Source organism: Lipotes vexillifer, unplaced genomic scaffold, assembly GCF_000442215.2.
Source record: "Lipotes vexillifer unplaced genomic scaffold, Lipotes_vexillifer_v1.1 scaffold194, whole genome shotgun sequence".
In the NCBI taxonomy this organism is placed as follows: Eukaryota; Metazoa; Chordata; class Mammalia; order Artiodactyla; family Lipotidae; genus Lipotes; species Lipotes vexillifer.
Window position 1 is genome coordinate 513,190 of NW_006771758.1, and position 17,315 is coordinate 530,504.

The 17,315-nt window shown below is 42.2% G+C and overlaps 1 protein-coding gene across 5 annotated transcripts in view; it reads left to right on the plus strand.

The window, feature by feature from the left end:
* Positions 1 to 17,315, plus strand: part of EBF1 (EBF transcription factor 1) — a 401,223-nt gene that overhangs the window by 252,822 nt on the left and 131,086 nt on the right. For all 5 annotated transcript variants that reach the window (XM_007447111.1, XM_007447113.1, XM_007447110.1 and 2 more), the window contains one exon: positions 3,525 to 3,606. In XM_007447111.1, coding sequence (XP_007447173.1) covers positions 3,525 to 3,606 — 82 coding nt within the window. The remainder of the gene's footprint in view (positions 1 to 3,524; positions 3,607 to 17,315) is intronic.

The following is a 17,315-nucleotide window of genomic DNA, read 5'->3' on the forward strand; positions in this document are numbered from 1 at the left end:
CTCTTTCCTCCAACAACGTTATCAAACACACCCGACACTCAAAATGTGGTAATTTGTTAGACAAAAGTGAGGGTTTGAGTTACACTAACCTCCGCTTTGTTCAGATTCCCCCTCGGAATCTGAGATCTTCTCCATAGGCCAGCAGAAGTGCACGTGTCCCCCAGGTTTACAAATGCCTTAAAAACAGCCTTGGTAAATCATCCCCCAAGTTTGTGTACCATGTCTAACTTCGTGTCTCGGTGGGGATATTTTTAACTCCTGCTTCTAACTCCTCTCAGTTCCTTTAAGGAAGTGTGATCCGAAAGGGTCAGACATTTGGCATCTACTTGGGGGAAAACTTTGAAAGAGTCCCTGATGCTCCCCCTGGGATAGGGCTGCCTTTCTCCAAAAGAACTGGCCCTTCAGAAGTGTCTTTTCCACATAAGGGCTTGTGCGAGGCCCCAGGCACTAGCTGATGCCGTCTCTTCCCCACGACAGATGGTCAAGCCTTCAGTTTCAGCTAGTGATCTGCTGTTGAGAGGGCGGGCAGGAGATTCTGCCAGCGTGCCAAGTGACAGGGCTGCTTAGGGTAATGGGGATCTGGTGTGTGCCCGGCATAGCTTTTGTGCTAACGATGGGCTGGTGACAGGTGCCTCGCCCCGGCTCATCGCTGAGACAGAAGATCCCCTGCTCCCTTGATTCTGTTTCTCTCTGGCAGAGCTAGTGTCCTGTTTGCTGGTCTTTCAAAATCCATTTTGGCACCAGATGGACCCCCTCACGGTGGCTAGCAGTTGTCTGACTTGAAGATGTCAGAGGGTGTGCTGACAGCTCCTTCTAACACAACCTGAATCTGGCTGTCGAGTCTGGGCTCAAATGGCTTAAACACACACAAGGCAGCAAATATTATCAACCCTGGGGAACTGGGAGTGGGACCCGGGTGCCCACTGGATGGAGAAAGGCAGCGACGTCTCCCTCCACAATATTCATGTTGACGGAGTGGAAATAATCGTACTAATGATTAGTCTTATGATTACACGTATTTGTGCAATTGCCATTATAGTACAGTTGCTGTCAATGGTACAATTAATGTTAATATCAATACTGCACCACTTCTATTATTATTAAAACTACTATAGGATAATGGTTAAAAGCACAGGCTCTGTGCAATTTTGAGTCAATTCACATTTAATAACCTTTGGGCAACTTAACTTCTCCGAACCTCAGTTTCCTCATCAATAAAATGGGATTAATACTAGAGTTTATTTAGGAGGCTTGAGTTGGGAGAACGCATTTGAGGTTCTTAGCGTTCTGAGCGCAAAGTAAGCACCTAATACATGAAAGACATGATTATTTTTACTGCCACCGTCACCATGCTTACTGTGTTCCAGACACTATGCATCATTGCAGTTAATTTTCACACTTGCCTTATATGGTAGGGACTGGTATTATACCCAGTTTATAGTTAAGGAAAGTGTGGTGCAGAGAAGTTCAGCTGTTTATCAAAGTCACACGGCAGTACCTGTCAGAGTTTGGATGGGAATCCCATTCTGGGTATTTCTAAGGGCTGTGGCTTTTCTATCATACCAAGCTGACGCTTACTGTCAACTTAGTGATAATCAGCCCTGTCCTGGGGTTTGGGTGGCTTTTAGTTACTCCCTTCCAACCAGGTATGTTTGGAAGAAGCAGCCAGTTTTCACATTTCAGGTGTCTTCGGATGTAGGCTTGAACCCCAGCAAGATGGCAGACTCACTGTCCCGACCTCCACCACATTAAACAGAGTCTGACAGCAGTGTGTGATCACTACGACTACCCAGCATTTGCCTCTGAGAGTTCAGAGGAAAGGGACAGTGCAGAGGCACTCAGGATTGTGACCACTCTCTCAAACTCCTTTCCTTTCCCCCAGACTACGACTGAAGTCAGGAGTCAGCATGGCCAGTTGGGCTAGGGAATGACACTGTTGCTCTTTGAGCTGGATTTCATTTGACACAGTTGGGTTTCAGCAGTGTGCCATGAGTCATGTGTCTTGTTCAAAACGTTGATAAACTTTGGCCTCTGTGAGGAGAACCTGGAAGTAGGGATGAAGGATCGTTCAGAAGCCAGCTTTTACTGATGGGCAGTTGAATGTTGCATGATGTTGAAAGAGCCATTTCAGGAAGATGTTTACATTTTAAAAAATGTTATTTTGGGGTTGACAAAGTCATTGTCTCTCTTCAAAGAGTTATTCCCACGCCATACTTCCCTCTTGGCAGATTCTAAGAGACCAGGGAGGAGAGAGAATTCTGCTGGGATATCTCTCAGTTTGGTTTTCAGAAATTGGCTGAATTTGGTGCATCTCTGTGCTATGCTGTCACTACAGAGGTGTTATTTGGTCGATAGGCTTTGTACTCAGAGCTAAGCCCGGACTGAGGCATCCTGGAGTGATAGTTTTTCTCAAATTATGTGTATTGAAGTAGGGATTTTACTCCAGTGTAGACTTGAAGTGGAGAAAAGGTGAAGACAAGAAAATTCCTATGGGAATTTAACTAATCAACATTTTAATGCACTGTACTATTTTGGGAAAATATTTGGGCCTGAAACTCACAGCACTAAAAGTAAAAAGGAATGAAGAACTTTCGGCAGCTTTTAAAATGCTCCTTTCCCCAAACATAGTCAGGTGGAGAAGTTTCATTGTAGATGGCCAACAAGAATGCCCTAACTGGACACTTTTGATCCGTGCTGCCTTTCCGTGATGAACTTTAACAACCGCCAGCTAAGAAATAACTCATCTAATTGATCACCCAGACCAGGACACTTTGGACAGTTAAAGTGGGTACTGTTCATACTTACACTAATACAGCTGGTGTGAACTAGAATTATTCCTGGAAAATTGGGACCTTTGGTCACCCTAGCCGGTAAAACCCATGGAGCTCACTCTAGAATCAATTCAGAGATCAAGGTGGCAGTGAGGCAGGACATTCCTTCTTCCATCACAAATAGCTTTAGTCTATAGCATGCATGTAAGGAAAACACATGAGATATGTTCAAGAAGCCAAAGGGCTTCAGTCAGTATGTGAATCTTACCTACTTCTCATAAGTACTCCTAATTAGAATATTTTATTTGGAGATGCTAAGAGAAACAGTGTTTACCATCTCCTTACATTCTTCTAGCATGTATCTTGCCGGTTCATCATCTGTGGATTTACGGGGCTTAAATTACATGTTGTTGTTGGGGACTCTGAGTAATTCTCAGGCAGTTATCTCCAGTTGGACCCTGCCTTAAATTATGGGGAAGACTTACCCTCTTTATGAGTGAAAACACTTCCTTGGGGGCTTCATTCTTTTGTGACATCTGTTGGCAGCACGGAGAGCATTCTCTTCATAAGGAAGGTCCAGCTTGGATGCAAAACAAAGGCTAAAGCTTTAAACAAAATACTGGCTCTAACATCATTCTGAATATTTCAGGAAACGTGCAGAGAATAGAACGCATGACCCAGAAGTGACTTACTACTTTTTTCCCTTCTGTGTCAGGACTGAAATGCTAACCGTGATCATTTGTTTCTTCACAGGTTCTTCTTGAAATTTTTCCTCAAGTGTAACCAAAATTGCCTAAAGAATGCGGGAAACCCACGTGACATGCGGAGATTCCAGGTGGGTCTGTCTTGTCTTTCTTATACCTCAATAATGACATGAGTGTTGGGAGAGGGTAAAAAAGTCTTAGGTGGAGAAGAAACAGAGTATCATTGTTTTCCCAGAGGTCTAGAAGTTGTTTTTATTAGAGAAGAATTAGGACTGAGCCACCTGCGTTCAGTGGTTGAAGCAATGGTACCCTTTGAGGCTAGTTTGGCTTCCCAAATGGACTCGTAAGCTTAAACCACTGCAGGTTAAGTGAAGGACATACAAACTGATGCATCCTTTGCCGCAAGTTCCACAGGTAGAAAACTGGTAAATAGGAGCTTTGTGCTGTTTTGGAATGATGTCACCTTCCTCCTTCCTTTCTCTCTGTTTTCCTTTTTCAATATTGGAAATTGTTGTCAGTAATTATCTAGCAAAAATGGACCCCTGAAGAAGCAGGGCATATCTAGGGCGGTGTGGGTGACGCTCGGTCTGTTTCAGAAATGTCCCTGTACAGCAACATGTAAATGTTTTCAAGCATCAGTCATATCTGCCACCATTTAAAGCATGAGTGGCATGTTAGCCTCATATAATTATACATTTACTAAAGGAGAAAAGATGTGAAAATACACGTGTTCACTTCCAAGACACAGACATGGTGGTTGGGTTTTAGGAAGGGTTGCTAAGTTCTAGATACATGCTTCTCAAGCCCTGAAGTGCTGAGAATCCTCTGGGGATCTTGTTAAAATGCCAATTGAGGTGTGAGATGTGCCTTGAAATTCTACCTTTCTGACAAGCTCCCAAGTGATGGCAAAGCCATGGACCACACTTTGAGTAGCAAGGTTCTAGACCCTTGTGTTGCTCTCCATCTAATTTTATGACTGACTCATTTGCATGGTCAATGTTAGTTTCTCCGCCAGAGTAATGATTCATCTATGGATGCCCATGGGGTCTGTCAGTGAAAAATAGCATGGCGTTTAAGGTATGTTCTTAGGTATAGTTAGTCCGCTTCAAGTGTAGACTGAAATATATGATCTCTGAGAGGATCTTGACAAATTTTAGCCGCATATTCTCTGATGGGAGAAAGGGAAGGGATGATTCTGGGCACTGATTTTTTGGATGTCAAGATCTCTTAGTCTCCAAGATGATTATTTTTATTTTTATTATTATTTTTTTTAACATCTTTATTGGAGTATAATTGCTTTACAATGGTGTGTTAGCTTCTGCTGTATAACAAAGTGAATCAGTTACACATACACGTATATCCCCATATCTCTTCCCTCTTGCGTCTCCCTCCCTCCCACAAGATGATTATTTTTAATAGGGTGAGACTCAGTAGTCTCATGAAAGAACGTATTCAGTAGAAAGAAGACATTCTCTCCTGAGATTCTGAAGCAGTTCCGGAAATCATTTGGCCTTGCCACCTTTTGTCCTGACAGATAAATGGGGAGAATCCCTAGATTCCTAGTGTCCTGGAAAATGTTTCTCCTGGGGAGCTTCTGACCAAAGTGGGTAGACTTGGGTGCTTTCATTCCCACCCAGGACATACATTTTGTGTTGAGTTGGAGTCAGCTTTGCTGGTGAAACATGTATGTGTTGCTAAGTGTCTTGGAACATGAGGCTGGGTTTCAGTATAAACTGTGTTGTCACTTACCTTGGCCTTGAAATGGGCCATAGATCTCCTTTGGCCAAACTTGGATTAAGAACAAGGCCTATCCAGGCACGGACAAATTGATGTGTAATAAACGTGTCTAGTAGACGTGTGTGGTGCCTTATGAATACTGGGATCAACTTTGCTGTGCTTCTCAGGGCAGAAGAGTTAGAGGTGGACTTTGCTGACACCAGGAATCTAAAAGATTCTGGGACCTTGTTTTTCCTCACAGGACCTGCCAGTGAAATGTCTGTAAGCTCTGAATTATAGGAATGTAGCTCTTGGATGAGATGAGAACCAACTCAGTCTATTATTTTTGAGAGTACCTAGAAAGCTTTATTTTTACAGACAAAATAGTTCTTCTTTGTTTAGCATAAGGGCTATTGAGTCAAGGAGGCATGAGTTAGATTTCTGCAAAACCTCAATTTCCTCAACTGTAAAATGGCGTAAAAATGATGATTCTGCTGACTTCACAAAAGACAGTATTTTGTAAACATAACTGATTTGCACATGATCAAATATAAATGTAAGCTTTTGGAGAGAATATTTGCTGTAAGCTAAAGCTGGGTCATTAGTTCAGTGTCGGGTTTCTCAGCCTGGGCACAAATGACATTTTAGACTGAATAATCCTTCCTTTGGAGGTGGGGGTGGAGTCGTCCTGTTTATCATAGGATGTTTAGTAGATGTCCCTGGCCTCTACCCACTAGATACCAGTAGAGAGACCATCCCCCCACCACAGTCATGACAGACCACAGTGTCTCCAGACATTGACAAATGTCCCCTTGTCGGGGTGGGAGTGCAGAATTGCCCCTACTTGGGAATCATTGGTTGAGTCCTATACCTGATGACCTCTGACTCTCCCTGGAAATGTCCAGCAGCTTAAACTCAATGAGCCCTAAACTCCATTGTCAGCCTCGTTTCTTTTGTGCGTGAGGCTCCACCCCAAGCTGGCTTCTCTTCCTGTGTTCCCTGCCTGGGTTCGTTCCTAACTGCCATAAGTGCCGGGGAGATGACTGTTTACATTTGTGTCTGCATTCAGGGTGTTCCGTAGACATATGTATAACTATATGTGTCCATGTATGTACCTTGATGTATGACCATGGACATTGTCCGTAATGATGATGATGAAGCTAACATTTATTGGGTACTCACTATGTGAGAGGTACTGTGCTAAGTATTTTACATGAGTTATCATATTTATCTTCACAATATATAGGGTTTAGGAATGTGCAAATAGGGATTATTCCCATTTTACAGATGAGGCAACTGAAGTCTAGAGAAGTTAAGCAATTTGCCCAAAGTCACCCATCTACTAAGTAGTGAGGCAGTGAGTCAACCCAGTCGGTCTGACTCAGATGTTCTCTAGTGTCATGGGACAGTAAATAACTTGTCCAGAGCCTGTAGGCAGATACTTAGTGAGGCAGTAAAGAGGTTTCTCAACATCTGAGAGCCCCAGTGGCTACCTATGAATATGTGTTAGGATCCCGGGAAAGCTGAGGAGCATTTTCAAAAGGGGTATTTGCGCTAAATAGAACCTGAGGATACCGTCTGCATGAAGGGCACTGGGATGCCAGCAAAGCTCATCAAGCAGTGCGTGGAGTTGTGTGGAAGGGGAAGAACTTGAGCACTGTTTCTGATCAGAGCCACAGTGTTGGTCAGTGTTTATTCGTATGAACTTTAGAGAAAGAAGCTGTCGCTCAGAAAACTGCCTGCGCTTCACCTAATCGATGGAGGTTTTAGCCAGTTCTCCAGGGCAAGAAAGACCCCTCACCAAGGGAAGCCTGAGTCCAGTGGCCCCTGGCAGCTCAGAGAGCTCTGTTCAGAAATCACACTGAAGTTCCCAACTGTTAGGACTAAACCAAGAGCGGGAGTATTAGTCTCCCCTGCAGCTTCCCTGGCTGACAGAGGTGTGTCCTTAGAAACACTGGTGGAACTTTTCCTATGAATAGGCCTGGATTTCCATCATTTTTCTCATAGTACGCTAATTGGGAAGCTGGTTTCAAATATTTTGATGTCACTGTCGCCTCTGGGCAGGGGGTTGGGGGGGGAGTGAGAGAGTGTCATTTGGGCGCGAGAAAACTCCCTTCTACTCTTTACATCTCAGTGTGACTTTTCCCCATTATACTGAAAACCGGAGGCCTGGAGACATCTGAGTGAGAAGGCACTCTTCTGCCAATTCAGTGGGCTCCCCCGACCTGTCGTGGGTGCCGCTTTTTCTCTCACCCCGTCTTGTATGCTTACCGGGTCAGCCTGATCTTCATGCAGCCGTGCCAGAGCTTGTCTTCCTCTGAACAGCAATCAGGGGCCCGTGTAGGTGACTGAGGAGGACATAAGAAAGGTTGTTGATCTCTTGACATGTAAAGACATTCTGTCAAGCAAACTCAGACTCACAGCGACTGAGCTTCTGGTGTGTAAACAGAGACTGCTTAATTACACAGGTCATGTCAATTAGTGTGACCTTAGCGTTTTCAAGAAATTAATCACTTTCTGTAGAGCTCGGCTGTGTTCATACTTTAAGGCAGTATGGAATAAACCTTGTAGAGAATCTGGTACAATCTTTTTTCTTTTCTTTTTTTTTTTTTTTTTTTTAATAATGGATGTTTTCTTTTGAAATCCCCAGGCTGTGGTTAGGGTAACAAACTTGCTTAAATACAACAGTGGATACAGGCTTCATTCAGTTCTGGCGGGTGTGGGGACATGGGGAGGAAGAGAGTAGGAGGGAAAGCTGTGAATGAAGACAGCTCACGACAGGGAGAATTTCACTGTGACTAAATGAGTCCATTTCTTCATCTTGACACTAAAAACACGCTAATGTCAAAGGACTGTGTTAAAGCCATGTCACAGGTCTGGTTTTTAACTGACAGGAGCTAGCCAATTCAAGGTTAAGGTTTAAATCCTTATCAATAGTTTTCCTTGTTGGGGCTGGCAGAGTGGGGTGTTGAGGGGAGGAACAAGAATTGGGTACAAGCTGTCATCACAGTAGATACCATAATACCTGGAGACTGGGAAGTAAATTTCCAGGTTCATCTTATCTCTTTAACAGAGTTTTCCATAGGATGTAAATCTCTATCTGTGTATAAATGTTAGCTCTGTAACTACATGTGAACATAAATGTAAGGTATCTTTGTTCCTGCATGCATGCCTGCACTCAGTAGTATTTATTGACATGGGAGGTGGTGAGTGTACCGTGATGAGCAAAAAAGACTGAGTGTTTGCCCTAATGAAACTTATATTCTAGTCAGGGTCTATTAGTTAGGTTAATACTAGCTGCTGTAAGAAATAGACCAAAGAATATATAATGGCTCGTGTACAGGAGAAGGTTATTTCTTGCTAATGTAATGGTACAAGGCAGGTGTTCCTGGTTGCTGAGCAGATCTCATACATGAAGCAGTCTGGGGACCTGTGTCTCCACCATTCCCTAGAACCTCGTTGTCTCCATCCATCCAGTTGAAGGGTAAAGAGTGCATGCAGGGGGCACGTGGGCTTCTTAAACCCTGGTCTTCGAAGTGATCCTTGTCAAATCTGCCCACATTCTACTGGCTAGAAGTCTGTCACACAGCCATGTGTAACCACAGAGGGACCTGAGAGTGTCTAGTTGTACCACCCAAGAAGACGACGAAATGGATATATAAGGAACGATTACCATCAGCTGCTATGCTGTGTACAAATAATTACACATCATTAGAATTTTTAATTATTGCTATAAAGGAAGTGAAACAGGATATTATGAGAGAGAATACCAGTGTGGGGTCAGGGATGGGAACCTACTTTAAAGCAGGTGACCAGGGAAAACTTCTGAGGAGGGGACTTTTAAGCTCCGAGATAATGGATAAGAATAACTCAGCCTAGGGCTTCCCTGGTGGCGCAGTGGTTGAGAGTCCGCCTGCCGATGCAGGGCACGCGGGTTCGTGCCCCGGTCCGGGAAGATCCCACGTGCCGCGGAGCGGCTGGGCCCGTGAGCCATGGCCGCTGAGCCTGCGCGTCCGGAGCCTGTGCTCCGCAACGGGAGAGGCCGCGGCAGTGAGAGGCCCGCGTACCCCAAAAAAAAAAAAAAAAAAAAAAAAAGAAAAAGAAAAAGAATAACTCATCCTGAGAAGAGCCAAAAGAATTTTTTGAGCAGAGGGAGCAGCAAGGCCCCAATTCATGTTTACCTCACATTTATCTGAGGAGATGAACAATCATCTTCTTTCACTTACTAGTCATTTGGAGTGAGGGGGTAGGAAATAGGAGAAACGACCGGGTTATTCTTCCCAAATTCCCACCAAAAATGTCTGGTCTTTCAAAAATGATGACATGGTAAATGACATTAAGAGGCAACTCTCTGCCCCCCGTTTTTGGGTGAATTCTATAAATTTTGGAGAATCCTCGTTACTTATTCAGAAGCCCACAGTGTATGATTAGAGGATTCTTAAACTATATGCCCTACCCCCTGCAGTTTCGGTCTGCTTTTAAAGGCGCTTAAATAAAGAAGGAAATATTCTTTTATTTCTCTCCCACTGTCCCCCACCCCCTGTCTTATATTATTTTGACAAACAGCACATCTTGCAATTAAATTCTTTACCAACAGAACGCTAGGGGCCCGAGCTGCCATCACTCTCTTCCTACAGAATAATTTCAAGATGCACCATGCTGATTAATTATACTGAAAGCAGCTCTAATGATAGTTTCAGAATACAGGATTAATTCACATAACACGGTAAATACAAATGGTGGATTTTCAACCTGATATATTAAACCATTACGGCTTACTGGGCAAATATGTATTTTGGCATGAGCCTTATGCTGGGCCTTGGCAGAAAATATGCATCACTGAAAAGGAATCCTTATGAACGGGATTTGATGAGTGGTAGCTCTTCACTAGGAGGAAATAAATTCCTACATTAAGTACAGTTGCTGTTGAAAAAAATGTAAAATACATTAAACGATAGATGTAAAAGTGTTTGGTTTGATCCGTGTTGCCAATGGATATTGGTTCTGAGGATGCCTGTACTTACTGAGACTTACCAACAGAAGGTGTTCTTATGTTCTTTCCCTTTTTAGGTTGTAACTTATAGAGCTCTTAGTATGTGTGAGACCCTGTACTAAGTGTTTTACGTGTATAATTTTATTTATTTTTCTACCCTTTTCCCCTTGTTTACTTTCCTCCAAATGGGCACATCGGCCGCCTTTCTCTTCCATCATTTCTCTTCCCCAAATATGCTAAACCCATTCCTGCCTCAGGATTTTTGCGCTTGCTCTTCCATCCCCCTGGAAATTCTTCTGCCATATCATTGAATGGCTGGATAGTTCTTATTACTCAGATTTCAGCTAACATGTCACCTGCTTAGAGAGGCCTTCCTAATCATCCACTCAAAAGTAGCTCCCACCTAGGCGTCACCCCCCCCTCCTCATTTTATTTTCTTCTTGGAACTTGTCACATTCCAAAATTTCCTTTCATTGCTTATTTATTTATTGTCTGAAAACCCTTTTTTATTCCCAATGGGAACTAAGCTCTTGATGGGCGAATACTTTGTCTTGTTCATTGCTGCTTCTCCAGTACATAGAATAATGTCTGGCACTTATTCCTATGATTAAATGACTTATCTAAGGTTACAGACTAGTAAATGATGGAGTCGGGGTTCAGACTCAGCACTGTCTGACCCTGGAAGCTGAGCTGATGACTAATATGCTACTTTCTTTCTCCCAGTTTCCATACCTGTGTGCCACGGTCCCATCGGCAGAGAGCACGCATGGCAGTTCTGTTATGTTTGGGCTTACTGCTACTTAAAATGGCCAATGGGAACACATAAATGGAGAGCACCAGTTAAATGCCAATGACACCATCAAGAGTCATCAAAAGTATCCTGATCCAGAGAGAGAGAAACTAGGTTCAGATCAATGATGAGCTTTTTATGTCTACAGGGTGTCACAGTTCAGGAGACAGAAGCTGAGTCTAGTTTCCAATAGTCCAAATTAGTCTAGCACAAGAATCTGAGGATTTAGAAGTGTCTGTTCTTGTCTTACTGTTAAAAGAAGAGCGATTTTTGCCTTGAGCCTTAAAGGGCGGATTTAATTCAGCTACTCGCTCCCTCACTCCTGCAGTTCCACTCTGTTTACATCCTGCAGGTTTATGCGTCCTCCATAATTTTTAATGAGTTATTTGGGCTCTTTCAACCAGATAGAAACTAGCAGTCAGGCTGGTTTCAGAGAATATCTCGTTTCATATCAGTCAAGGGTGTTTTAAAGGACAGAGTTAATGAAGACCCAACTGCAGCAGACCATTTTTATGTAAATAATACCTAAAGTGTGGTCAGCCAGATAGACACAGCGAAGTGTACTGGAAGAGACCAGAAGCAGGGGAGAGAGGGCCTTAGCCAGGAGCTTGTCTTGAGAGGCCAGAAGCTCTTGTGGGCGAGACAAGTGGACCTGGAGTCCGAAGTTTCCCTTCGGGTTTGCCTCTGCTCTTAATTTGTCCTATGGCCTTGAGGGTGTTTTTAAGTCTCTTGGACCTCAGTTTTCCAGGCTGGAAAAGGAGGCATTGGACAAATTTGCAGTATCATAACTACTAAGGACTCCTTTTGTGATTTTTCTCCTACAGAAGTCTTGTGGTGACATATTTTTCAACGTAATTGCATTTATTGAGTAAGAGTCACACTCTCTATTTTAAAATTAGTCAAAGCGATGTGAAACTGCCAATTTAGAGCTTCTCATGTGCGTGAGATAACCGTGTTTCCACATAGAACTGTTATGATCCCATATCAATAAAGGAAGGTTACTGAATATTTTGGTATGCATCCTGACTATGGATGAATTTAGGATGCCCTCTCTGAAACGTTGTCCCCAGTACAACATTTGAAAACTTGTAGTTGGAAGCCACTAGACTGGCTGACCTCTTGGGTCCCTTGTGACTTGTTGGAGGAGACTGTAAAGAGTAGTTCAGTAGACGGGTTGGATGTAGAATGTGGGCTGCGTGAAGTAGAGGGTAGAATTTTGATCAGTAGACTTTATTTTGTAGAGCAGTTGTAGGTTTACAGAAAAATGAGGGGAAAGTACAGAGAGATTCCAAATACTCCCTTAATACCCCCTCCCCAGTTTCCCTTATTATTAACACCTTGCATTAGTGTGATACATGTGTTACAATTGATGTGTCAATATTGATACACAAGATTGTTAATTATTAATTAACATCCATGATTTACACTAGGACTCACTATGATGTACGTTCTTTGGGTTTATACAAACTCATGATGTTATGTATCTACCATTACAGTATCATATAGAATGGTTTCATTCCCTACCCACCCCCCAAATCCTCTGTGCTCTACCTATTCATCCCTCCCTCCCTCTTCCCAAACTCCAGGCAACCACTGATCTTTTTACTATCTTCATAGTTTTCCCTTTTCTAAAATGTCATATGGTTGGAATCATACAGTATATAGTCTTTACAGGTTGGCTCTTTTCATTTAGCAATTTGCATTTAAGGTTCCTTCATGTCTTTTTCTTCCTTGATAGCTCATTCCTTTTTCTAAATTTTATTATTTTTTATACATTTTTATTGGAGTATAATTGATTTACAATGTTGTGTTAGTTTCTGCTGTACAACAAAGTGAATCAGCTATGTGTATACACGTATCCCCATATCCCCTCCCTCTTGAGCCTCCCTCCCACCCTCCCTATCCCACCCCTCTAGGTCATCACAAAATACCAAGCTGATCTCCCTGTGCTGTGTGGCTGCTTCCCACTAGCTATCTGTTTTACATTTGGTAGTGTGTTTATGTCACTGCTACACTCTTACTATGTCTCAGCCTCCCGTTCCTGCCCCGTGTCCTCAAGTCCATTCTCTACGCCTGCATCTTTATTCCTGCCCTGCCACTGGGTCCACAAGTACCATTTTTCTAGATTCCACATGTATGCGTTAATATACGGTATTTGTTTTCCTCTTTCTGACTGACTTCACTCTGTATGACAGACTCTGGGTCCATCCACCTCACTACAAATAATTCAGTTTTGTTCCTTTTTACGACTGAGTAATATTCCATTATATATATGTGCCATATCTTCTTTATCCATTCATCTGTTGATGGACATTTAGGTTGCTTCCACGTCCTGGCTACTGTAAATAGTGCTGCGATGAACACTGTGGTACACGTATCTTTTTGAATTATGGTATATGCCCAGTAGTGGATTTGCTGGGTCATATGGTAGTTCTATTTTCAGTTTTTTAAGGAATCTGAATACTGTTCTCCATAGTGGCTGTATCAATTTACATTCCCACCAACAGTGCAGGAGGGTTCCCTTTTCTCCACACCGTCTCCAGCATTTATTGTTTCTAGATATTTTTATGATGGCCATTCTGACTGGTGTGAGGTGATACCTCATTGTAGTTTTGATTTGCATTTCTCTAATGATTAGTAACGTTGAGCATCTTTTCATGTGTTTGTCGGCAATCTGTATGTCTTCTTTGGAGAAGTGTCTATTCAGGTCTTCTGCCCATTTTTGGATTGAGTTGTTTGTTTTTTTTGATATTGAGCTGCAGGAGCTGCTTTTATATTTTGGAGATTAATCCTTTGTCAGTTGCTTCGTTTGCAAATACTTTCTCCCATTCCATAAGTTGTCTTTTTGTCTTGTTTGTGGTTTCCTTTGCTGTGCAAAAGCTTTGAAGTTTCCTTAGGTCCCATTTTTGTTTTTATTTCCATTTCTCTAGGAGGTGGGTCAAAAAGGATCTTGCTGTGATTTATGTAATAGAGTGTTCTGTCTATGTTTTCCTTTAAGAGTTTGATAGTCTTTGGCCTTACATTTAGGTCTTTAATCCATTTTGAGTTTATTTTTGTGTGTGGTGTTAGGAAGTGTTCTAATTTCATTCTTTTACATGTAGCTGCCCAGTTTTCCCAGCACCACGTATTGAAGAGGCTGTCTTTTCTCCATTGTATATTCTTGCCTCCTTTGTCAAAGATAAGGTGACCATATGTGTGTGGGTTTATCTCTGGGCTTTCTGTTCTGTTGCATTGATCTATATTTCTGTTTATGTGCCAGTACCATACTGTCTTGACTACTGTAGCTTTGTAGTATAGTCTGAAGTCAGGGAGCCTGATCCCTCCAGCTCCGTTTTTCTTTCTCAGAGTTGCTTTGGCTATTCGGGGTCTTTTGTGTTTCCATACAAATTGTAAAATTTTTTGCTCTAGTTCTGTGCAAAATGCCATTGGTAATTTGATAGGGATTGCATTGAGTCTGTAGATTGCTTTGGGTAGTATAAGCTCATTTCTTTTTTTTTTTTTTTTGGCTGCATCATCCTCCATTCTACGGATTACCAGTTTGTTTATCCGTTTACCTATTGAAGGACGTTCTGGTTGCTGATGCCTTTTATTTAGTCGAATTTTTTTTATGGATATAATCGTAGATTCACATGCAGTTGTTCAAAATTATACAGAGGGGTCCTGTGTATCCTTTACTCAGTCTACCCTTATAGTAATATTTTACAAAACTATTGAGCAATATTACATTGTACTATACAGTATTCATACAGGATATAAACATTGATACAATCCATCCATGTTATTCACATGTCACTAGTTTTACTTGTACTCATCTGTGTGTGTATGCTTTTAGTGCTATAAAATTGTATCATGTGTAGGTCTGTGTATCTATCACCACAGTCAAGATATTGGACATTTCTGTCTGCACAGTGATCCCTCCTGTTGTCCTTCTATAGTAGCCCCATCCACCTTCCCTCTGTCCCTAATCCCTGGCAACCACTACTTTGTTCTTCATTTCTAAACTTTTGCTATTTCAAGAATGAATAAATAGAATCATGCAGTGTACTAGTTTGCTATGATTGCTGTGACAAAATACCACAGACCAGGTGGCTTAAAAACAGGAATGTATTTTCTCAAAGTTCTAGAGGCTCAAGGTGTCCCAGCTCAAGGTGTCAGCAGGTTTGGTTTCCTCTGAGGCCTCTCCTTGGCTTGCAGATGGCCACCTTCTCACTGTGCCCTCACGTGGTCTTTCCTCTTTGCATGAGCACCTTGTGTGCCCAAATTTCCTCTTCTTATAAGGACACCAATCAGATTAGATTAAGTCCCACCCGAACAGCCTCATTTTAACTTAATTACCCCTTCAAAGGCCCTATCTCCAAATACAGTCACATTCTGAGGTTCTGGGGTTAGGACCTCAACATATGAATTTTGTGGGAGGCAAAATTCAGCCCATAATATGCAGTATGTAGCCTTTTGTTATTGGCTTTTTCACGTGACATAATTCTCAGGAGATTCATCCAGATGTTTCAATAGCTTGTTCCTTTTTATTGTCAAGTATTATTCCATGGAATGTTGCTTAATGCCTTTTTATTTCATGTACTTCTGGCCAGTGCATTTCATGCCTCATTATTAAGCGCTCTGAATTAATACAAACATAGAATAAGCTAAACCCCGAGGTGAGGAAGCCATGTAATAGACCAACTTTAGCACGAATTTCCTTCCACTGAATTACCATATATTAGCATTGAAAACCAAGGTTTATAATTTTAAATCATTATTCAAAATTAAGTTCGTAAAGTGGTTATATTTTAGAGAGAGGTACTGCCTACCAAAATATTCTAAACTTAAACAGTGAAAATATTTTTATGATTTAATTTTCCCCCAGCGCTGCATTTGTTCTAGAAATATTTAAAGATACAGATTTCAACTCTTTTTGTTGTTTCTGTCCTAACCCCTTCTTCCACATGAGCTGCTACTTCTGTTAATGTGATCTGCCACTCATGACTGAATTTAGCTGCTTGTGTCTTTTTGAAAATCTGCTCATGAGACAGAGATCATGCTTCATGAATCTGAGATAATATAGTTGGGGACATACAAGGTCTCCGGCTTGATAGGAAGGGAAGAGGGACAACCTGAGGAATGATAGCAAGGAAATAATCACCAGTAAGAAAACTCTCAGAGAACCCCTCATTCAAATGAAGCATTGGGGAAACTAGACTGCATTGATAAGATGCAGAAAATTTATGGACTGTTTTCAAAGCTGTAAGGTTTTATTTCATTTCAAGCCTAGAATGTGAAAGGCCAATGGGAAGATGGTTTATAGAGAGCAAAATTACATAAACCATTGAAACTTGCAATTCACACGAGGTCTAAATTATATAATTATATGTCATGAGCATGAAGGTCTTTAAATTTGTAAGATTTCAGTGTTAAACTGATAGAGCAGTGAGTGTAGAAGAAATCATTTCTGTAGCCTTGTATTTAAAAGAACAGTTTATAGGCTCTTGAACTTTCTGACGAGATCACCAACAAAGCAACAACTATGCTACCACTGCTAACATCTGCTCTATAAGAACTGGAAACCATGCTAACCACTTTAAATAATATAAGCCTCACAGTAACCTTATGAGTTAGGTACCATTATCATTTCCATTTGAGAGTCAGGGACACTGGGGCTTAGAGAGGTTAAGTTAAGCTGGCCAAAGACAACATCAGCTAGGAAAGATTGAGAGTCAAATGTCATAAATTTTGTGCTGAATTCTTTCTAATTCTAAATAGATGGGGGTAGGTAGTAAAAGTAATAACCTTCAGGGAATTTAGATCCAGGATATAACAGAGCAAATTTCTGAACCACTGATACGAGCCAAGAAGTCAGAAACTTCATTGTAAAATCCCCGAAGTCTGTGGGTACCTGTGGACTTCCCTTCGCCCTTTTTAATCCCCTCACCTGGAGGGTTGGTTGCAAACAGAAGATACCACGGAACACACTGGGTATTCATCAGCACATCTCTGGATTGCTATACTAAAAAGCCGTGCCCCTCCCCCAAATAGAAATTTTCTTCCAAAAAATACAGGGTTAAAAATATATATGTATACGACCCTAAACATGCCCACCTGGCTTAATACTTATTTCAGGAGGAATAAATTGGGCATCCTCATGAATAAATTGGAACAATTTATTTCAAAACCATTCTGTAGGGCTTCCCTGGTGGCGCAGTGGTTGAGAGTCCGCCTGCCGATGCAGGGGACACGGGTTCGTGCCCCGGTCCGGGAGGATCCCGCATGCCGCGGAGCGGCTGGGCCCGTGAGCCACGGCCGCTGAGCCTGCGCGTCCGGAGCCTGTGCTCCGCAACGGGAGAAGC